Source organism: Coenobita brevimanus, chromosome 58 (assembly GCF_032717465.1).
Source record: "Coenobita brevimanus isolate Jiangsu-jjx chromosome 58, ASM3271746v2, whole genome shotgun sequence".
In the NCBI taxonomy this organism is placed as follows: domain Eukaryota; kingdom Metazoa; phylum Arthropoda; class Malacostraca; order Decapoda; family Coenobitidae; genus Coenobita; species Coenobita brevimanus.
The window spans coordinates 3,390,242-3,414,063 of NC_137011.1; the positions used below are offsets into that span (position 1 = coordinate 3,390,242).

The 23,822-nt window shown below is 44.6% G+C and overlaps 1 protein-coding gene across 1 annotated transcript in view; it reads right to left on the reverse strand.

Annotated features, from left to right (window-relative positions):
- Positions 1 to 282: 282 nt before the first annotated feature.
- The window catches only part of Ptr (patched domain-containing protein), a 68,754-nt gene continuing 45,214 nt past the window's right edge, over positions 283 to 23,822 (reverse strand). Inside the window, exons 3-9 of the mRNA XM_080274615.1 lie at positions 11,831 to 12,031; positions 8,824 to 8,955; positions 7,100 to 7,246; positions 5,814 to 5,980; positions 3,783 to 3,995; positions 2,326 to 2,538; positions 283 to 1,694 (exon numbers count right to left, since the gene is read on the reverse strand). Of these exons, the coding sequence (XP_080130741.1) occupies positions 525 to 1,694; positions 2,326 to 2,538; positions 3,783 to 3,995; positions 5,814 to 5,980; positions 7,100 to 7,246; positions 8,824 to 8,955; positions 11,831 to 12,031 (2,243 nt within the window). The 3' untranslated portion in view covers positions 283 to 524. The remainder of the gene's footprint in view (positions 1,695 to 2,325; positions 2,539 to 3,782; positions 3,996 to 5,813; positions 5,981 to 7,099; positions 7,247 to 8,823; positions 8,956 to 11,830; positions 12,032 to 23,822) is intronic.

The following is a 23,822-nucleotide window of genomic DNA, read 5'->3' on the forward strand; positions in this document are numbered from 1 at the left end:
TGCTGCAACATTATACGTCACTGTTGCAACATACGTCACTGCCGAAACGGTACTGTTGGAACACTATACGTCACTGCTGCAACACTACACATCACCACCCTGCGTCAGTTACAACACAACACTAACAATATGGAACAGGCAGGGGTGGCAGGGGACTAACACGGGGCCCTATTCTCACTGGCATAGGATACTTCGTAGCACTTCTTTGTGATTTATTTTGCACACGTGACCTTAATACTTTATATCTTTTGAATATCGACATCGTTTACTGTTACTGTGGATCAGGATATTAAGGTGCAACAGGCAAAACAAATCCCTGAGGAAGATGTGCTATGAAATCTCTCAAGTCAACGAGAGTACGGTGCATGGTCACAACATGGTGGAATGGCACATGTCCGCGGGCGCTCATATGCCCTGGGAGGTCGGGGCAGTGTCCAGGGCAGGCTATGTATGGCCTGACCACTCACACTTTACTATGTACACTGTACACTGGGCCATGGCACTGTGGCCACATGATGGCACTGCTAGTGGCGGTCGCGGTGGCGGCCACGGGGCTCACTGGAAGTGCGGGAGGAGTGGTGGCGGGTCACTGAGCTCCTGTGCTCACTCCTTTCCCTTGAGTCGGAGTGGCGGGAGCGGTCTTGGCTGAAGGGTCGGGATGAAGAGGAGGGGCGTCGTTTTGGTGAGCCACTGGAGTGGCGTGGGCTGGGGTGGCTCTGGCGGGGATCCTCCCACTCCCCATAGCGGTGCACACGGCGCTCCTGAGCTCGCCTCTCCTCTGCCTCCAGGTCATCGCTGACATATCCATTGTTGCTGTACACTTCCATGATTGGTAGCCCACGTCGCCCTCCACTGCTGGGCACCAGGTCGGGTCCACCTCTACGTGTAGTTACTCCCTTGCTCAGACTGCTCTCACTGGACTCCTCGCCACTCGTCCCAAGACCTAAATCCTTCTCCAAACTGTTGCCATCATCTTTGGAGTTGAGTGAGGCTGAGGCTCCAGAATTGGGAGGACCAGAGCGTCCCATTCCTGCCTGTCCATTGCTGGAATGTACGTTGTTCCCACTGTGAGGTCGAGGAATCTTGAGGTTGCTCGGGTCGCCATGTCCAGGAGCAATCATGTCCTGGCCATGAATAAAGAAGGGGTGGGGATGGGGAAGTGCCTTGACAGGGGCAGTGACTTCCCTGGTCCTCTTCCTTCTCTTGCATGACCCAGGGCCTAGCAGGGACAGGAGAACTGGCAAAAGGAAGATCCCGTGCATGGCACCGAAGAATATAACCAGGAACACTGTCTTGAAGAAAGTAATGAAAATATACGAAGGTGCCAAGATGAGTGCAGTGATACCCAAGATCGTTGACAGTCCTCCTTGTAAAATCGGCAGACCCAGAGCATACAGACACTCCTCTACCCTTTCCGCTGGCGTGTCCACCTTGGCTGCTAAATATGCGTAGGAAATATGGGCTGAAAAATCCACACTGAACCCAATGCACATGATTAGGTTGATCATGGAGATGGAGTCCAAGTTGACGCCCCAGAGTGTCATGTATCCGACGACGCCTATTTCGATGGAGACGATGGAGAAGGCGACCCAGAGTGAGCACAGGGGGTTAGGGATGAAGATCAGTGACACCACCATCATCACGCCTGCAGCAAGACTGATGGCTTGGATGCTCGTCGTCCGCACCAGCACATACTGAAACAAAACACGTCATTATTATAGTTGTCATTGCTGTTATCACTATTATCAGTGTCATTATTATGGTTACTGTATTAGCCATCACAATTATCATCAGTGTCATGTATGTATATATAACCAGCTTGCAGTTAAAGTCTCCATGACACACTATTCTACCAATGTTTTACTGATCCTATAGAGCAGCAGATCTTTTGGGATGATGCACACCACTGGAAAAAGTTACCTGCCCACACCAAAGGCCTCACACCTGGGTATAGGTGTAGATGGCTTTGTGAGTGTAGTGTGAAAGAGCCTGTGAAAATTTGTCACTGGAGAGGCCTTGTGTAAGAGTCGATGTGTAACTGGGAAAACTTTGACAGCGTGGAAACATTTGCGAACACATGAGAGGACACACTACTGCACCCTCGTAAAAGTCAGCCTGTGTTTGTGAGAGAGTCTATGTGCTACCGAGAAAACTTTGACAGCAGGGAAGCAATTGCAAACACATGAGACGACACACTATCGCACCGTTTTAGACATCAACCCCCTCTTACCACCACCACCACTGTCCAACACTAAACCTAAATCCCATCAAAGAAGAGGAGCAGAAAGGATCTACAGTTAGGGACCTCAAAGCAACCACACCCACCTGGTCAAAGTAGATGAAGTAAGGGTTAAACACAGTCACGTTGAACCTCGAGTCTGCTGCCACTTTCCTCAGCACCTCCATCATGTCCTTGTCCTCGTTGGCGTCGCGGATTCGGTAGGTCTGGATGATGAAGCGAGAGGCGATGATACGTGTTTTGTTCTCGTTGAAGGTAACGTCTTGTGCGTAGGGATTGGCTGGCCCGGAGAGGTAGATCTGGAGAGGAAGATTATTATTATTTTTTATTATTATTATTATTTATTATTATTATTATTTTTATTATTATTAATTTTATTATTATTACTACTACTACTACTACTATTACTACTACTAGTACTACTACTGTTACTATTACTATTACTACTACTACTACTACCACAACCTCCACCACCACTACTGCTATTATTATTATTATTATAATATGAGGGAGGGGGGGTGAGTTGGGGGGAGGGGAGTCAAATGGTGGGTGACAGAGTGACTTGGAGGCGTTTTGTCTGCGGCCACCCCTTGCGGGATTAGGGCGTCGGGCTATAGATAGATAGATAGATTATCATTATTATTATCATTATTATTATAGTGAAATCGTAATCATGAATCGTACATTATGTCGCTTTGAAGATTCGTAATTCCTCTTCCTCAGTGATTTAATTTCTCTTGTATTTTATTGGCACTGTTTTCATATCTACGGTTTGCATAAAAAACATTCATGAGGTTATTGGGATGTTGTGAGTAGAATAAATCGCTTAGGAAGAAGTGTTGCGAAATCTCCATAGCTTTTTGTTCCTTCAGGGTTAGTACTGACTCCACCGACTCTCAGTGTACCTCAGCTAACACTTACTGAGGTGAGTTATAAGAGCAGGAGGGTGTAGAGTCCAACGGAACTTAGAGAAAAATATCCTCCTAAGTTCATTTTCTTGCCAGTAGAGCCGATTTACCAGTTTTCCACAATTTACAGGGCAAATTGTGTGGATAGAGCTGTTGCCTTATTGAAACATGCCTGACGTGAGGAGTTCTTTCTGGTTTGATTTGTGTGGTGTAGATGTTTTATCACTCCACCTCTCTCAAAGTTATCGGTTAAGAGATCTTCTGTTCTTATATCCTGTTTAATCTAACTTAAATCTACCTAACCAAACCAAACCCAATCCAGTTCAGTCTCTTCCAGTTCAAGGTAATCTAAGGCCCTTCCAAACACACCTCTCTCAGGCTGTGGATAACGTCTTAGTGGTTACATTGTCTAACCTCACCTAATCCAACCACCCCAGACCCCATCCAGACCAAACCAAGCCCAGTCCAGTCCAAAATAATCCAGATTCTTTCCAAACCCATCTCTCTCAGGTTGTGGATAAAATCTCAGTGGTTACATTCTGCCTAACCTCACCTAATCCAACTACCCCAGACCCCATCCAGACCAAACCAAGCCCAATCCAGTCCAAAGTAATCCAGATCCTTTCCAAACCCACCTCTCTCAGGTTATCGATGAAGTCTTCCTCAGTGGACACGTTCAATTGAAGGTAATCCTGGTTGCGGTCGAGGAAATCCAGCCATGAGCGGATCCACGACTCTGTGTACAACGGACCGGCCACGTACGACAGGTTTTCGAATTTGTTGTGCAGTTCGATCAAGTCTCGCTGGGTGTCTGGGTCGCTGTACATGACTTCTCCTGTGACGGCAACCTGTGGAGGGAGGAGAGATGGTGAGAGATGGAGAGATTGTGGGGGAAAGAGTGGGGGAAAGAGTGAGGTGAAGAGATTAAGGGAAGGAGGGATATGAAAGAATGCAGAACATGAAGCAAGGAAAGACTGCAGAAGAGGGACTGAGAGAAAGGGAACAGAATAAAGGGGAAGAAAATGAGGGAAAGAGAGGGAGAGATTGTGAGGGAGGAAGGGAGAAATGATGGAAGGTGAGGATGAGAGATGAGAGGGAAATGCGAGGCTCTGGAATTTGTTGAGTAGATCTGGGATACCTGTGTAATAATGACGTCTCCTGTGATGGAAACCGGGGACGAGGAGTGATGGTGAGGGATGGAGGGAGGGAGAGCCATATCGTTAGGGAGGGAGAGGAAGATCGTTAGGGAGGGAGAAAAAAATGGTTTGGGGGGAAGAAAAAGATGGTTTGGGAGGGAGAGAAAGATGGCTTGGGAGGGGGATGTAAAAGAACTGGGGCACTGAGGTGAACATGACAAAGAGGATTATGGAGGGGTACATGAAAGAAAGGGACATGGGAGACTTTACTGAAGGGAACAAAAGAAAGGGACACGAATGAAAGTGACGTTCAAGAATGAGAGAAAGGGGATATGTAGGGGACATGAACAGACATGAAAGAAGGGGACATGACGAAAGGGGACATGGCAAAAGGGGACATGGCAAGGGGACATGACAAAAGGGGACATGACAAAAGGGGACATGACAAAAGGGGACATGACAAAAGGGGACATGACAAAAGGGGACATGACAAAAGGGGACGTGACAAAAGGGGACATGACAAAAGGGGACATGACAAAAGGACATGACGAAAGGGGACACGAAAGAAGGGAAACTTACGAAATATTCTCTATGTATCACCGTGAGAACTTCCTTTTCTTGTTGGACTCACCTTTATCTTACAATGACACAGAGTAACGTGTCACTGCCTCTCAGAACTCGCACTGTACACAACAATAGCAAAGGCGTCCTACACAACTTGAAGGACACTTGACACTTGTACATATCACTTACAAGCCCGACGGCGTAGGGAGAGGGGAGGATTCGTTCATGCTCTATAAAGATGTTCACAAGTCACGTTAATGACATACATTAATTGTGTTTTACTACGTCATAAAAAAAAGGCAGCTTTCAAAACCTAATTGTACGGCGCAGGTGTGGGTCAGTCCCCATATTCTGGCAGTCGTCTGTAAACCCACGCTTTGAATATAGCCTGTTTAGCTTAGTTCTCGTACCTAACTGGCGAATGTGTCCGGTAACGCTGTATGCAGGCTGACTATAACCAATGCTCACAGCTGTCCACAACTACAGTAAAGATGTGTTGATACGAAAGAGGCAAAATACCTTACAAAATACTGTACACTTTACACCAACAAGCCCAGCATTTCTCGAGGCTTATCTGTGCTCACAAAAAACGCTTTGCCACTGAGATATAATACAGGGTGGTCTGTAAAAAAAAAGCTGCATTAGAATATCATGTGGCAGTATCTTATGTGTTGCGGGGACGGCTCAGTCGGCTGGTATGGGCGTGGTTCTGGCACTGGTAGTAAATGAATAAACGGTGCAAAGTAGATACTGATAGCACTGAGCGGTCCCTGCAACACACGAGAAATAGCCCGGTGGAGTGGAAGTGGAATGTTCTGTATAGGCCAACCTCTTCATACCAATCATGCACTTAACATCCCGAAACATAGGTATAATTATGAGACGTCTAAGTAGGAAAATACTTAGTAGGCAAAAAATACTCCACGAAATACTTACACCCTCAAGCCCAACACGACCAAGACTCACCTGTACTCGATAAGGATATTCGCGGAAGTACATGTCCTCGCGGTCGTAGAAGTCAACGGAGTAGGAGTCATCCCGTGAGAGTCTGCGCCTTTCCAGTCCCTCCTTGACCATCGTGCAGCCCCAACACGCCACGAGCAGGTACAGCAGGAACACCATGACGACCAGAGCTGCAGGGGAAGACGGAGGGGTGGGTTAGAGTGAGGGGGAGAGAGTGGTGGGTTAGAGGGACGAGAGAGGTGGGTTAGGGTGAGGGAAGAGAGTGATGGGTTAGGAGTGAGGGACGAGAGATGAGGGTGGGTTAGAGTGAGGAACGAGAGATGAGGGTGGGTTAGAGTGAGGAACGAGAGATGAGGGTGGGTTAGAGTGAGGAACGAGAGATGAGGGTGGGTTAGAGTGAGGAACGAGAGAGGTGGGTTAGAGTGAAGGACGAGAGAGGTGGGTTAGGGAGAGGGAAGAAAGAGATAGGTTAGAGTGAGAAGCGAGAGAGGTGGCAAAAATACCTGAGATAAAATGATGCTGGAAAAAATAGCACAGGGAAATCTAGTACAAGGAAAAACAGAAAGATGAAGGAATAAGAGCATGTACAGCAGGAACATTGCTTCATTCTCATCACACGTCCAAACTACTTTAGCCTACCCATGTCCATCAACCCAATATTCTAAATAGCTAAACACTCTTCATAAATCTGCACACGTTACTCCATTCCTTACTATGGCGTTACACATTCAGTTGGACAGTCTCGTTACGCTCAGTTCTGACAACATTCTTCTCCTTCACTACCTCTTTTTCACTGCCACACAGCATTAGACTACACAAACAAAATGATGGTGGTGATGGTGGTTGTAGTGGTGGTGGTAGTGGTGGTTGTAGTGGTGGTGGTAGTGGTGGTGGTAGTGATTGTGATGGTGGTAGTGGGGTGAGGGACAGATGGAAGGTAGGGGAGGTGGAGGGGCCAAAAGGGGGAGATCAAGAGACAAGGGGTAGAATCTGGTAGTGGTAGTGGTAATGGGGGTGATGGTGGGGGTGATGGTGGTGGTGGTGGTGGTGGTGATGGTGTTGGTGGTGGTGATGGTGTTGGTGGTGGTGATGGTGTTGGTGGTGGTGGTGGTGGTGTTGGTGGTAGTGATGATGGTGTTGGTGGTACTGGTGATGGTGATAGTATTGGTAATTGTAATGGCAATGGTAGTGTTGAAGGGAAAAAGGAAAGGCAAGGGAGGTGAGGAGGGGGTTAGAAGGGGAAAGCCCAGGATTCCACACAAAAGAATAACCCAGACACAACCCCTTACCTTTGATGGCTGGGATATTGAGAAATCTGGCCACGTAGTTCTTGAAGAAAAGCATAAAGGCGTGAGGTTTGTTGTCCTCAGGGTTCCAAGGATCTGATTCACTGATGCCTCCAGTACAAAACACACGGTAGCAGTAGCCTTCGTTCACTGGAAAAGGAGGAGGAGGAAAGGGTTAGTGAATTTTTGTAACCCTTTTCACTAATCCGTTTTTCACTAAGCGTTTTCACTGTACTCCCTCTGCCACTAATACCCCTTCACTGTAATCCTTTTTCACGCTAATTCCTCACTGTAAGCGTCTTTCCTGTAACCCTATTTACTGTAAAGGAAGGAGGGGTATGTGGTGCTTTCTGTAATCATCTTCATTATCTTCACTGCTAAGGGAGAAGGGGGATAGCGATACTCCTTTTGTAACTCTGGCATAAGCAGATACATTTTTTTAAATCTATACCTCTTATCAGTCTATATCTATCTGTGTCCATCTATCTGTCTATTTGGCTATCCATCTATATCTATCTGTCGGAAGGGGAGAAGAGGGCGTTTGGATACTCATTTCACTACCAGGTTCAGTCTTAATCATAACAGTAAAATGCAGTAAACAATTAGTGCATCCCGACCAACATTACACACAATTCATCCACAGTACAATGAAAATAATAAAAAAAATCCATTAACTTTGAGAAAAAATTAGATGGTGAGAGTAAGCATTAGGATATCTGGTCATTATTTTGGCCTTTGGTTTATTTATTTATTTGTTTATGTGAAATTCAAGAGGGAACTAATATAAATAAACACACACTTTCAAACTTGTACTCCTTGCATCACCACCACCACCACCAAGTCAAGGTGAACGAGAGAGTAGACACACACACTGCTCTGTTTTCACTTACATTTGTCCAACGCTTTCAATAACCACGAGGCTAAAGTGAATGATTTATTTGTCTTACCTCTCTAATCAACTGAAAAAAAAAAAATGAAAGAAAAAATCAGAAGGTACTGTAATCAATTTCTCCCATTTTTTGCTTCGATTTTTCTGACTTGTGGAAAATCAGACTGCCAAACTAAGCTCTTACCTTTTTCTAATGAACCTGTTTGTCCTTGCACACCTGTTCTACTGTGTCAGCAACTATTATTTCACCTTGCATTTGCCATTATATATTAACTAGGTGTATGGTATGTAGGAGGATTGCTGGGCCTTGATAGCACAGGCTGTGAAGCCTATGCCCAGAGTCGAACACATAAAAAAAAAAAAAAAAAAATGGAAATGGATGCCGTCGCGTGGTGGCAAAGATACGCTAGGCTCCACTGCTGGGTAACACGCGTCCCTTAAGTCTCTGTTCCTCGGAAGAAGGATGGAGTGAAAGATATCAACCTAAACGGCAGTTCTCTTTCTATCCCCCGAAAGAAGGATGGAGTGAAGGATAATTTCAGTCTAAACGTCCCCAAAGTCTCCCTCTGTTGTCCGAAAGGAGGATGGACTTGTTTATTTTCAGCCAGCATTCTATATTAACCAGTGGCCACAGAAACAATAGCAACAGTTTTTGATTTAACTCACCTTGATCTAACCCAGCCTACCTTAACCTATCCTAACCTATCCTAACCCAACCTAACCTAACCTAACATAGCCTAACCTTACCTAACCCAATCCAACCCAACCCATCCTACAGAGACCTAACCTAACCCGACCTAACCCAGCCTAGCCTTACCCCTATGGCCTGTGCACCAACCTGATTCCGACACTGGTTTGACTCTCCTGCAAGTCACCCCGTGCCTCTGCCCCTTCTCCATGTAGCCGCTCAGTGCCATACAGCCGCCGAAGAACGTGATGTGCCATATATAGGTTACCAGCACCGCCGTACCTGTTGGTGAGGGGTTAATTAGGTGGGGAGGTAGGTGAACAGGTATGCAGGCAGGTAATCTGAGAGAATATATAGGTAAAACATACAATTAGAACATATGGATTGCTATGGACTGAACACTTAGATAATTTCAGGTATGGATTGGTACACTGAATGTAATTGGACAGGTGGGTCGTAGGTAGGTTGGAGGGTAGATAGGTGGATACACGTGTAGGTAGGTTTACAAACATAATTTGATATAAACAGACATAAAAGAGAGGGATATTGACACTGATGGAATGATTAAAAAAAAAATAGATATAAAACTAGCTAGACGAACAAACTTTAATATAGACAAACAGAATTGCTAAGGAGGCACCTGAAACTGACCACTTGAACATGATTACGAAGTGTGGAAACGAATAATACAATGAAGTTTGAATAGCGTGCTCTATGAATTGTGAGTGCGAAGGAATTTGGGAAGTGGTGGGGGAACGTAGGTGGAAGGGGAGGGGGAGGTGAAGAGAGAGGGGGAGGTGAAGGGAGAGGGGGAGGTGAAGGGGGAGGGGAAGGTGGAGGTGGAGGTGAAGGAGAAGATGGAGGTGGAGGTGGAGGTGGAGGTGAAGGGGAAGGTGGAAGTGGAGGTGGAAGTGGAGGTGGAGGGAGAGGGGAAGGTGGAAGTGCAGGTGGTGGGGGAGGTGAAGGACGAGGTGGAGTTGATGATGAAGGGAGTGACGACCTCAAAACTGGAAGAGAACCGAGAAACCATCCATTCATCGAAAAGCAAAATAACTCAAGACACTCGGCCGACGAACAAGAATTATATAGACGAAAGCAATAATCGTCACCTCCTTCCCATCTCCAAACAGACAAAATCATGATATATCCGTCACTATTCACTGCTTCTCCTTCATCTCCCTGTGCAGTTACCATCACTCCCATCCCCTCCCTTGGCACCTGTTTTCTGCTTAGATTAGACGGTTCTCTGTCCCTGGCTTTCTCTGCCGAAGGGTGAGCATTGTTGAGTTCGAAGGTACAGTCAAGGAAACTACCATCTTCCCAATCCCATCTGAAGAAAATGTACAACTGACAAAATAGTTATAAAAAAAAAAAAAACTATCTCTACAACTACGTGTTTCAGAGGGTTCGACTTTTCCGCTATGTACTCGTCAAATTTGGGGAAGCTGCTTTTGTGTGTGCGTGTGCGCGTGTGTGCATGTGCATGTGCATGTGCGCGTGCGCGTGCGCGTGCGTGCGCGTGCGCGTGCGTGCGTGTGTGTGTGTGTGTGTGTGTGTGTGTGTGTGTGTGTGTGTGTGTGTGTGTAGAGCCGTAAGGAAAGTTAGCTGGTGGTCCTCTGTCGGTATTTTGTCCTGTCTCCCGTAGTTCTCATTCCTCTCCAGACGACAAAGAATCATCCTTCCTTTTCGCGCTCTTGTTTTGCTTCATACTGCACTCGCAAAAATAATTCATGTGACTCACTCCATTGCCACAGCCAGCAGAGAGGTGACGGCGAACATGTCATGGCTTTACCTACAAATTAAGCTACACGTATTTAAAATCATCCTCCAAATGCTCACTAGCAGAGAGACAATCTGTATTCAAAAGGTCAGCGGTGTGTTGGCACCTATGAAGAAACTGATCATTTATTCTTCAGTGAGCAATGTTAATACTGACAGCGGCATCAACTAAAAACATAAAATAAGTACATAAAAAAATAGATAAATGAACAAAAACTCACCTGCACAGTAACGAAAGATCAGAACGAGGGAAATAGTGTGATGAAGAATTAGATCAAGTCGGTAAGCAAAGTCAACTCCAGTACTACTGTTATTGCAGTCAGACGCCTCAATCCCAGAAGGGGTGGCCACAAGCTAATCTCCTCCACGTCACCCTCTCCTCCGCCATCAGGTTGCCTTCTCTCCAACTCTCTCATCCCTCCCTCATACACCTCTCCATCCCATCCCTCCATCTCATCTTCCGTGAGCAAAATGATCGCGAAAAAATTTTTTAAATCCAAATCACAGACATTTACTCTGTTCAGTTTACCTTGGCCTAAAACTGCCACCCCTCCATCTTGAATGCTATGTTATAACAATAGAGTAATAGATTAACACCAGAATAGGATGCTAGTCACGAAGACGTGCTACAGAAAGAAGGTAGAGCCACAGTATCGTCTATTCTCTGTCACTAAGTTACGAGAAATGAGCCACGAAAGGACGAAAATCTGGGCCAATTTTAGGTGAATCAACTATAGTCAAAACATAAGAAACGAAACTGAGGTCCTGTCAAGTCGTCAGCTAAAGCAAACAAGTAAATCATACGCAGACCTTAATATGCTCGTAGCCACTAAGGAACAAACTTGAACTCTATACTGTGTAAAGAAAAGTCGATCTCACTCATTCCAAATTGCAAAGGCAGCCTACTCATTCCCCTGAAGCAAAAGACAGCCCTTGCAAAATCAGGTCAAAATTGGTAGAAATAACTCAGTCCCGCATCCATATAATCTAAATATTTCCCGATGTAGTCTATGTTTCTATCTATCTACTTACTGTACCTATCTGTGTATCTATCTGTCTATAAATAAAACTTATCGGAATATATGCAGACTCTCTGTACACAAGGGTATGGCTCTGATGAAGAATATGTCCGTGAGTGATGTGATGGTGATACTGACGACGCCAGGAATAAATGATACGAGCTGAAAAATGGGTAAATGAATAACAAAAACTCGCTAGTATAAAGGCAAAATATTCAAACGTAAAGGTAGGGCGTGATGGCTCCAATGAAGAAGCATGCTATGACGGTGAGTGAGACGGTGATGATAATGGTGACCTATGTAAAAAAAAAATGAAGATGAAAGGAGGGTAGAAAGGAAATCGAAAAGACAAAACTCACCCGTATATAAACAAAAGATCTGGACGCAAGGGAAGGGCGTGATGGCTCCGATAAAGAAGGATATCATATCAGTGAGTGAGGTGATGGTGATACTGACGGCGGCATCAGCGAAGGTGTGGGCCATCCTTTCGGGCACTGAATCCTGCAAGCGGGTGCGTCGCCAGGCTGCCAACATCACAAACGTGTCGTCGATACCGATTCCTGTGAGAGAAGAGGTGGATGGTTATGGAGGGGAATGTGTGGACTATGGACAGTGAAAATCAAGCTGGTTTGTAAACAGTGCGCCACTAGAAACTCACTAGATATCTTGTGTGTTGCGGGAACGGCTCAGTCTGCTGATGTGGGCATTGGTTATAGAGAGTAATGTGTGGGCTATAGACAAGTGACATGGCAGGATGGTCCTTAAATAGCGCTCCTCTAAAACTCACCTAGTATATTGTGTGTTGCGGGAACGGCTCGGGCTGAGAATGTGGGCGTGAGTGTGGGAGTGGGAAATGAGTGAATGATGCAAGACATTGACAACGCTGACAGAGCCGTACCAGCAACACACGAGAAATTGCCCAGCGGAGTGAAAGAGAAGCGCTACATACCGACCCCCGGTAGCCAACAGACTGACAATTATACGGACAAACATAGATATAGATACTGATACATATAGTTGTGTGAAAAAAAAATACGTAGATAAATTAAGATGGACTAACATTAATTGGTATAGATATGAAATACACCTAGTAAACTTAAATCTACATACAAATATTCATAGACACTGCAGACTTAAATAGATTAATGTTGGTGCAAAAAGGGAGTTATGGTGAAACACACACACACACACACACACACACACACACACACACACACACACACACACACACACACACACACACACACACACACACACACACACACACACACACAATCCACGTAAAGAGAAATAGGTACAAAAAAAATAACACACAAACTCAGATGCAAATACGCAGACACCTGCCTATACTTTATTCAGACATTAAATACAGAAATACTCGTACGTATAGATCAATAGACAACCCTCCCTCCCTCCTCTCTCTGTCTCTGTCTCTCTCTCTCTCTCTCTCTCTCTCTGTCTCTCTCTCTCTCTCTCTCTCTCTCTCTCTCTCTCTCACTTTCTCTCTCTCTCTCTCTCTCTTAAGGTTGACAAGATTATTTTTTGCCTCAGTTTCCCCGAACAGGATCGAGACTGACTGACCTAACGGGATCAATGCACTATACTGCCTAGGCCTCCAAACACGGGGGGAGAGAGAGAGAGAGAGAGAGAGAGAGAGAGAGAGAATTATGTAGTTAAAAGGCAGCAATGAAAAAATTAAATAGGTAGATCTATACCGATTCTGTAGAAAAAAAAAAAGAGGAAGGAGAAAATGAAAATTCTGTTTATTTCCTCTACTATCCTCTCATTCCCTCCCTTTCTCACTTTCTTTACCCCTAATCCCTTTCATTCTCTCACTCTCTCTACCCCTAATTCCCTCTCTCATTCTCTCACTTTCTCTACCTCTAATCCCCTCTCTCATTCCAGTTTCAATCGACCTCTTCGACCTGATTATTGAGCGGGTAATAAAGCAGTTCTCGGAAAATCAAAGCCTTGTTCTCCTGGCAACGTGGGTCAGGGCGAGGTTTAGAAATTTACACACGCATCACACGCAACACACGCAACTCACGCATACATACCTCTTAGTACATATTTGCTCATACGTGCATATACCGATCTTGAATTTGGTTCTGTTTTCTTGTGTTTGGTTATTCTTGGAGGGAATATTCTTGCTGGTTTCTGGCCTTTGGTTTCTTCTTGCTTAAAAAATGTGCACACAAAATCACATACACATACATACGTACAGGCACATAAGGAATACACATAGATATATACACATACGTACACAACGCATGCACAATATGAAAATTAAGATTACACAAAACAAGTGACGTGGAGAGAGGAAAAAGAGAAGGGGGAAAGAGATAAAACGAACAGACTGCAAATGTGTAGAGCATAGAAACAGGGCAGGGCAGGGCAAGGCAGGCAGGACTGGTAGAGTAAGGTTAGAGGGTCAGTGTACGGGGGACCTGGCCTGGCTGGGCATATGAAACAGGTCACAGGAGAGATTTATGGAGAGAGAGAGAGAGAGAGAGAGAGAGAGAGAGAGAGAGAGAGAGAGATGAAAGAAAAAAGAGGGATGAAAGAAAAAAAAGGGATCAGAGGAAAAAGAGGGATCAGAGTAAAAAGAGGGATCAGAGGAAAAAGAGGGATGAGCGTAAAGTCAAAACAGAAAACAGGGCAGAGATTATGGAAACCTGAAAAAAATAGAAAAAAATCTATACGAGACAACAAAGACAAAAGTCGGTAGAAAGACGAGGATAAAAAAATATAAAATATAGAGAAAATTTAAGACATACACAACACCTGCGCATGTACACATGCCCATGTACACTGACAAACACGTGCACACGACATGTGCACGTGTATTCAAATGACTAAACACACAACAACACTGGCAGACTTCTTGATACTGTGAAGAGATGGAAATCGAGGAAGAGGCAAAATGGTGATAGTGTTGATGGTAACGGAGTGGCTGAAGGTAGGGGGCTGAGGGTGAGGAGGAGGTTGCATAGAGGATATAGAGACGGTATGGATGTGGTGGAGGTGGTGGTATGGTGATTGTGGTATGATGGAAGCAAAGGTGTGACTGAAGTGAAGATGGTGGTATGGTGGTGGTTTAGGAGATAGAATAAAGGAGGTGGAAGAGGAGGTGGTGGTAGTAATAGTGTTATGGTGGAGATGGTGGTGGTGTGTGGTTGGGGATGTGGTGGTGGTGATAGTGATTGTTGTGTGTGGAATGGTGGTGATAATTCTGTGGTAGTGGTGGTGGTGATAACTGTGGTAGTGGTGATGGCTGTCTGTAATGATGGTGGTGGTGGTGATGACGGTGGCCTGGGTGGAATGGTGATGGTGGTGGTGATGGTTGCATGTGGAGTGGTGATGGTGATGGCTGTGTGTGGTGGTGGTGATGGAGGGGATATGTTCGTGCTGTGGTATTGATATGCTCGTGCTGTGGTGGTGGTGGTGGTGGTGGAGGCATGTGCTGGAGACGATCCAACACTTTCACTTTTACTGGTTTGCTGTGAGTGACCGTCTACACCAGCACTACATCATACCTTCACTACACCAGTACACCACCACTACACCAATACAACACCACTGCCTTCACAACATAATCACTATACCGGCACAGCACTACACCATTACAACACCAATTCCTTCACTGTAACACCACCATTAAAGCACTACAAGACAATCCAATACCACCACTACTACAATACTACTACACACCATAGCACATCATCATCAGCCTCTTCAGTACGAGAAGGTGCTTAATATAATTCTGGGTTGCGTCTGACGATTTTATTGAGAGAGAGAGAGAGAGAGAGAGAGAGAGAGAGAGAGAGAGAGAGAGAATAGGGAAGGACCATTAAGTATTTTACTGTGAGAAAACGAGTGAATGTTTACTGAGAGAGAGAGAGAGAGAGAGAGAGAGAGAGAGAGAGAGAGAGAGAGAGAGAGAGAATAGGGAAGGACCAAAAAGAATCTTACAGAAAAAACGAGTGAATGTTTACTATTACGAGGGGGAACTGCATAATTCAAATCCCACTTCAAGTCCTCCCCAAACATCATTTAATACCATTTACGTAAAAAATTATCACTCTTAACCCTAGGCCTTTTATGTACGTTTTGGCATACTGACTCTGCGCGCGCGCGCGCGCGCGCGCGTGCGTGCGTGCGTGTGCGCGTGCGCGTGCGCGTGTGTGTGTGTGTGTGTGTGTGTGTGTGTGTGTGTGTGTGTGTGTGTGTGTGTGTGTGTGTGTGTGTAACCACGCTCCTCTTAAATGTCACAGTATTCTTGCAGTCCATAATCCTCCTTTTCAGGGGTAGGGTAGAAGTAGTAATAGTAATAGTAGCTGAAGGGCGTTTGCACAACAGGGCACATTGGTCACCCAGCTATATCGGTGCCACCACATGAAGGCGCCCCTCTCCAGTACCAATCTGCGCAGGCTGGAAAGTGTAAACAAACATCGGGACACTTCGGCGCCAAGCAACTTTCGGATTAACTGCATCATACTGTACATCTCTCCTGAAGCACCGAACTGCGTAGGTTGGAAGGCATAAACAAAAATCGGGACAGTTTGGCGCCAAGCAACTTTAGGATTAACTGCATCATACGTCTCTCTCCAGCACCGAACTGCGCGGGATGAAAACCGTGAACAAAAATCGGGACAATTCGACGCCAGGCAACATACGGATTAGCTTCATCATCACCCCTCACTCCTGTACCCTCTCTCTCTCTCTCTCTCTCTCTCTCTCTCAGGACTCGGGGTACACTGGGGTGAAGGTACACAGAATACATTACTATTTTTTATGTTCGTCAGGCAGAGCGCCAAGAAATCAGCGAGGTAAAAGTGACATTCCTGGCTAACTCTTGCGATTATTTAACTCGACGACCTCGGCATCAGAACTCTCTCGCCCACTGACTGATTACGGCATCCTGTTCTGGCTATCCCCACCGTGTTTTTGTCTATTATTATTATTATTATTATTATTATTATTATTTTCTGTTATTCGATTATATTTTGCATATCAGTTTTTCGTTTTGTCTGTTTTTTGTCTTAACAGCTTTACGCGAAAGGTACTGGTACGATTTTGACTAAATTTACAGGGATGATGGGCTACGACCTTCTGATCACCTGATTATATCTTGGGCAAAAATGGGCCAAGGCCGAGGCTGTAGGCCCCAGAAATGCAAAAAAAGAAAAAAAAAATCGTTTTTTCGCCATAACTTCTTCAAAATTCATATCGACATGAAACCAAACCCTAAAGGTGCATCACTCAAATCTGCATCCTATAACATGCCTCATTACATCAGGGGGGTCACCCCCCAGTTAGCGGTCGGCGTGGTCTGTGTTAGGTGGGCCAAGCCTAAAATTTCAAATGGCCATAAAATCGTCAGTTTTCAACTGATTTACTCCAACTTTGATATGTGACATCTTTGACTAGATATCCTGTTGCGTTTATACGTCAGCACTAAAATGACCGCCGGGGACTGGTTTGCTGTGTCTTGGCATCGCTTCTTGTTTAGTTTTTCCCTCCTCGTCTCTCCCGTTTGCAACTTTCTTTCACTCTGCCCCCGTCCCTCCTCCATTTTCACCCTCTCATTCTTTTTGTCATTCGCTTATTCTTCTATCCACTTTTCCCCCTCCTCCTCCCCCTCCTCCTCCTTCTCCCATATCCAGCTTTCTTCCAGTCTCCTGCCCCTCCCCCATTCTCTCTCTTCTCTCCCACACTTCTATTCTCACTCGCTCATTCCCTTAGGTATCAAAATTTTCCTCATTACCCAGTTTTCCTTTCCCTCTCTCTTCTATTCACCGTGTCTTCCACTCTCCCGTCGTCTCTCCCACACTCTCTCTTCTCTCCCCTTCTCATTTTTTCTTGCCGCTTTTCTTATCTCTCCATTTGCCCTCCATTTACCCACTTTCCCTCCCATTATCCATTTTTCCCTCCCTCCCCTCTCCCATTCGCAGTTTCTTTCGGTCATTATAACATGCTAGACTTGTGACTCACGCCTCCCTTCCCGCCTCCTCGTACTGCCGCCAGAGGGCCAAGCAAGGGCAATGCTGGAACAACTCTCTCCACACACTATTTTTTGACATTTCCACCGTGTATTTTAAGATTTGGGTTATCTAAAGGAATACATTTGAGATTTTGACTTTGGATTAAGGTATTCTTTGTCTAATAATGAAATAAATATCCATGAAAAAAGCAAGACCATATTAGGATGAAGCGCTAAAAACGCCAAATTTGTGTTTATTTTCACCGAGTGCTCAAAATTAGCGGCTATTTAGGTCATGCTTCAACGCTAAACTACACATAAAAAGAAAAAAAATAATCACGTCGAACCTACTTATTATTATGCCACACTTTTCCCTTACATAAAAAAATAATTATAACCACTTGAAGCGTTGGTATTTCCTGTCTTTATATTTCTTTTTTTCTCAAGCTGCTAGATAGACCACTGGGCCGTAAAGAAGGTTAACTTAATTAGATTTTACTCGAGATCAATAGGTGAGTTTTATTAGCGATATTTATTTTCGTGGTGGATAATAAATTCATATTCCTCCCAGCGAGAGTAATGGCAAAACTAATGGGCTTCGTGATAATAACTCTCCACGTAATTTGATTGTTATTATTGGCTTAGAACTTTATCGGTTATTAGTTCATTTATTTTTTGTTATTGCAGCCATCTCTCCAGCTGCTGTTCCAACCTCTTTCTTCACTGTTAAAAAAAAAAAAAAAAACGCTCTCCCCACACCCCTTTCTCCACCTTTCTCTCCCCTTTTATCTATCAGTTTTATCCCGCTCCCTCTCTCTCCCTCTTCCCTTCTCCCCCCTCCCTCTCTTTCCTTCACCCTCCTCTCTTCCTCTTCTCTTCTCCCTCCCCCTCTCTTCTTCCCTTTTCACTCCTCCCTTTCCTCTTCCCTTCTCGCTCCTCCCTCTCCTCTTCCCTTCTCACTCCTCCCTCACCTCTTCCCTTCTCACCTCTCCCTCTCCTCTTCCCTTCTCCTCCCTCCCTCTCCTGTTCCCTTCTCACCCCTCCCTCTCCTCTTCCCTTCTCACCCTTCCCTCTCCTCTTCCCTTCTCCCCACCTCCTCTCAACCACCTCCCTCTCCCTCTTCCTTTCCCTCTCTCTCCCATTCCCCTTCCCCTTTCCCTCTCTCTTTTCTTTCTCTTCCTTCCCTCCCTCTCTCCCTCCTGCCCTAACATTCATCCCCTCTTCTCCATCCCCTCTTCTCCATCCCTTCCTGCCCTCACACCCTCTTCCCTACCCACCCAAACATCAAAACACACACACGGAGAATCACCTAAGCCTTTCCTCAGAGCATGTCCTTGATTCCTGGCACCAATTAGTCACAGGTGGATGAACAGGTCCAATTAGAGGTGGAGAAAATGTGGATGATATTACGAGTCCACAGTAAAGAGTAAATGTGGATGATATTACAAGTCCACACTAAACTAGAATTTCTCTTTAAATATATGGACGATTAAACACTTTCTTCTTCATATATATCTAACAACTTTACTTTTACGAAATTCACATAATACCTGTCTTTACCTTCAACACACTTAACACCTTTACCTCTACCTGTATTTACCTGAACTGGTCACTACTAGACGATTTCCATACTGAATAAAATCGTCCAGTGGTAGAAAATGTATGATAATAAGGTTCGAGTTCAGTGAGTTACGTGGATGTGAACAAGAAACTTTTATATGGTACTTTTAAAATGACGACCAGCAAAATAAATAAATAAATAAATAACAATAACTTTACAACACCAATATTTACAACAACAGAGATTGACACTAACGACAACAAGGACAAAAAAACAACGACAGAGCAACGACAAGGCGACAATGACGACGACAAAGCGACAACAGTGAGGGTCATAACAAAACAACAGCGACAAAACAACAGCAGCGACAAAACAACAGCAGCGACAAAACAACATCAACGACGACGACGACGACGACGAAGTGACGACAACAACGAGCGGTAACAACAAAGACGACTGACAACGACCAGGCAACAAGAACGACAAAACAACATAAGCCTTCGCTGCGTGGGTACTCTTGGTTGTAATATTTACGCAGCGGAAAATTTGACTTTTTTAAATCACACACACACTAAACGATTAAAAAAATGCATGTTTTAAAATAAATGCACTCCAAATTATTAAAAGCAGTAACGAGTTGGACGCCAAAATAAGAGGCCTTGAAAATGTATCGCCTTAAAAGTCTGCCTATCTTTCATAATCACTTCGTCAGTATGCAAGAGGTGACTGGACAAGGTTGTGTGTGTGTGTGTGTGTGTGTGTGTGTGTGTGTGTGTGTGTGTGTGTGTGTAAGAGTATATGTAAATGTATGTATACGTATGTGTTTTAGCTCTGGTGTTAGTGTGTATGTGTACGTGTGTGTAAGAGCATGATGTAAATGTATGTACGTATGTGTCTGTGTAAAGGTATGCGTGTGCGTGCGTGCGAGCATAGGTGTGTGCGCGTCTATGTGTATTTTAGTTCGGGTATGCATACGTAATTGTGTGCCTGGGGAGAGGGGGTGGTGGTGGGGGGTGGGGGAGAGCAATGCAGACGCCAGCTCATGACTACACTCATTCCCATCTCCCTACTTCAAGGACAAACCCCTCTATTTTCCTCCCCCATATGTTTTACCTCTCCCATATGTCTCTGTCTTCCTCCCCACCCCATCTGTCTTCCTCTCCTGCCCCCTATCTGTCTTCCCATCCCCTATCTGGCTTCCCATCCCCTATCTGTCTTCCACCCAACCCTATCTGTCTTCCTCCCTTTGTCTCTTCCTCCCCAACCCATCTGTCTTCCTCCCCACCCCTATCTGTCTTCCTCCCCACCCCATTTCTATTCCTCCCCAACCCATCTGTCTTCCACCCCATCTGTCTTCCTCACCTTCCCCATCAGTCTTCCTCTCAACCCTATATGTCTTCCTCACCTCCCCTCTCTCTCTTCCTCCTCATCCCATCTGTCATCCTCCCCACCCCATCTCTCTTCCTCCCCTCCCCCCCTCTGTCAGATTAAGTTTGGTCCCCAGGCAAATAATTTATCTTGCAATTTCACTGTCCTACCAAGTCATCATTTTTTTTTTTATATTTTCGTTTTACTGTTCTTTACCTACCTTATATTTTTGTTTAATTTTTTCGTTCCACTGTCTCTTATTATTATTTTAACAGAAGACCGCTAGAGAAAGAGAGAGAGAGAGAGAGAGTGTGTGTGTGTGTGTGTGTGTGTGTGTGTGTGTGTGTGTGTGTGTGTGTGTGTGTGTGTGTGTGTGTGTGTGTGTGTGTGTGTGTGTGTGTGTGTGTGTTTGCCCATGTCCTTGTGTTAAAACCATTCCAAAACTTAGACACAGCTGAGCAAAATTTAAAAACAATTCTGATGTTGCTTGAATCAATTTGCAACTTATTTCTGCAACACGATATTCATGTTGCAACAATACTGAAGAATTTTGGCGAAGACGATATAGAGGTCATTTTTGTGCAGTTTTATTTATTTATTTATTTATTTTTTACTACAGTCTCCCTTAAATTTTCACGCATCTGTTCCACTTCTCCTAACTCGCTCCCAGACTACTCCCTCTCCCTCTGTCTATCAGTGTCTATCTGCCTGTCTATCCATATTTGTCTATTTGTTTATAATATGTCTGTCTATCTATCTACTTGTCTGTTTGTATCTATATCTATCTATGTCTGTAATTAAGCTGAAGAAAACGATAGAAGGAAATTAAGACATGAAGAGGAGAATGTTTTTTTTCCTGATTTCGGAATCCATTTAATTTTTGATATACTCTCTCTCTCTCTCTCTCTCTCCCTTCCTCCCTCCCTCTCTCTCTCTCTCTCTCTCTCTCTCTCTCTCTCTCTATGGGACACGTTTCGAATGGGAAGGATTGGATATTATAGCAAATTTAATCTGACCTAAAACAAGATCTCTCTTCCCTATATACCTCTGTTGACGGGGAAGGGAGGTCAGAATGAAGGTCCAGTTAGTCTAGTAACCAAGGAGACTCTCTGCTGGTCAAGGTTCATTAATTTCAAGCACCCACGACTCAGTATTCAAGCTGTGCAAGTGACCCGGTGCCGTCAGACGAAAAAAAAAAAAATCCAAATGATAAACAGACGTCCCTCCCAACTTTAAAATATATTTCTCTCTCTCTCTCTCTCTCTCTCTCTCTCTCTCTCTCTCTCTCTTCAATTAAAATATATTTCCTGTCGTAATTTAGATATATATATTTTTTTTTTAGTAAGCACTAGATAAAGGTTAAGATATTTGCACCCCTTTCCCTGATCATCCTGCAGAAAACAGTTATAACCTGGCGTATTTTTCGTGTCCCAACTTTAAGATTTATTGATGAAGTTAGAATAGGACAGACAAGGGGATTCAGGAGCCTCCTTCCCCCTCCTGCATTGCAAAACCAGAGTTACGATAGGATTTGATTGTGCGTTTGTGTATCCGGATCCTGAATATGATTAAAAGTAAGTTATCGGACTGAAGGGTTTAACTGCGAGATACCAAAATACTGAATAAAAGATCTGAAGAAGTCTGAAAAATAGTCAAAATTAGTCTAGAATAAATTGTGAAAAAGTCTGAGAAATAAATGAAAAATCTAAAAAGGCCTAGGGTCCGAAAAAAATATGAAAAAAGTAAAAAAAAAAGCCTGAAAAAGTGAGTCTGAAAAAGTCTGATAAAGTCTGAAAATGGTCTGAAAAATGGTCTGGAAAAAAAGTCTGGAAAAAAAGTCTGGAAAAAAAAGTCTGGAAAAAAAAGTCTGGAAAAAAAGTCTGAAAAAAAGTCTGAAAAAAAAAAAAAAAAAAAAAGTGAAAAAAAAAGGTCTGAAAAAAAGTCTGAAAAAAAAAGTCTGGGAAAAAAGTCTGGAAAAAAAAGTCTGGAAAAAAAAGTCTGGGGAAAAAAAAGTCTGGGGAAAAAAAAGTCTGGGAAAAAAAAAGTCTGGAAAAAAAAAAGTCTGGAAAAAAAAAAGTCTGGAAAAAAAAGTCTGGAAAAAAAAGTCTGGAAAAAAAGTCTGGAAAAAAAGTCTGGAAAAAAAGTATGGAAAAAAAGTCTGGGAAAAAAGTCTGGAAAAAAAAGTCTGGAAAAAAAAGTCTGAAAAAAGTGAAAAAAGTCTGAAAAGGGTCTAGAAAAGAGAAAGTCTAAAAAATCGGAAATAGTCTGGAAATGTGAAAAAAAAAAAAGTCTGAGAAAGTCCTAAAAATCGTCTGAAAACTAGTAAGAACCAAAAATAGACGCCATGGTATTGAAGGATGTCGATCGCGGCCTCTGTCTGGTGTTACATGGGATGGGAGGGTTACGTCATGGTGCTAATGGTGTTAAGGTGCTACTGGGTTAATGGTAGGGCAATCAGTCCTTATGTCTAATGCACAATGTCGCTCTTACGTCACCTATTCACCGCTAATACCCACCGTCTGTACCGTCTGAATGATCGTCCTTCCCTCCTGTGCTCTGGTCTCCTTTCATCTCATTTTTACCAGTCTTTTGCTCCCTCCTTCCTTCTCCCAGTTTCTTTTTCCCTCCCCTTCCTTCTCCTCCGCTTGGCTTTCCTTCCCGCACCGTCTCTCCTCCTCTTCCTTTTACCATTTTTCTTCTTTGTCCTTCCTTATTCTTCCTTCCCTGTCTTTCCATCCATCTCTCCCTTCCCCCTCCTTCCTTCCCTTCCCCTTCTCTCTTCTTGGATCGACTTATTATTGACCTTCACGCCTCCACTCCCTTCCCCACTCATCCACTCCCCTTCCCCCACTCAACCCCTCCCCTCCCCCACTCAACCTCCTCCCCCTCCACTATACCCCTACCCCTCCTCATATCCTTCCCCTACTCTCCTACCCTTGGTCTACCCCTCATCCAACCCACTCTTCCCTTTCCAACTACCTCTCACCCCCCTCCCTTCCCTTCCCCTCCCCAACTCACACTGCATCCCTTCCCTCACCCCTTCCCCTACTCCTCTACCTCAGCCTATCCCCACTTGTTCCCCATTCTTTATACTCTGCGCACTCTCCCCGTCTACCCTCTCCCTCCCCCACTCATTCTATGTCCCTCCCCTCACTCTACTCTCATCTCCGTCCCACCCCCTACGTGCCCCCTACCCTTCCCATACCCCCCTTCTCCTAACCAACCTCTCCCCTTCCCACATGTGTTCCTATCCCTCACTCCTTCCCTTTCATCCTCACTCTTCCCTTCATCCCCCTCTTCACTCCCCATTCCTCTTCACACTACCCCTTCCCCCTCTCCCCCTGCCATCATCTTACCCCTCTCTACTCCCCTACTCTTCCCCCTCCATCCTCCAGGTCTAGTACTCCCCTATTCTCCCCCTCCTCCCCCACCACCTCAC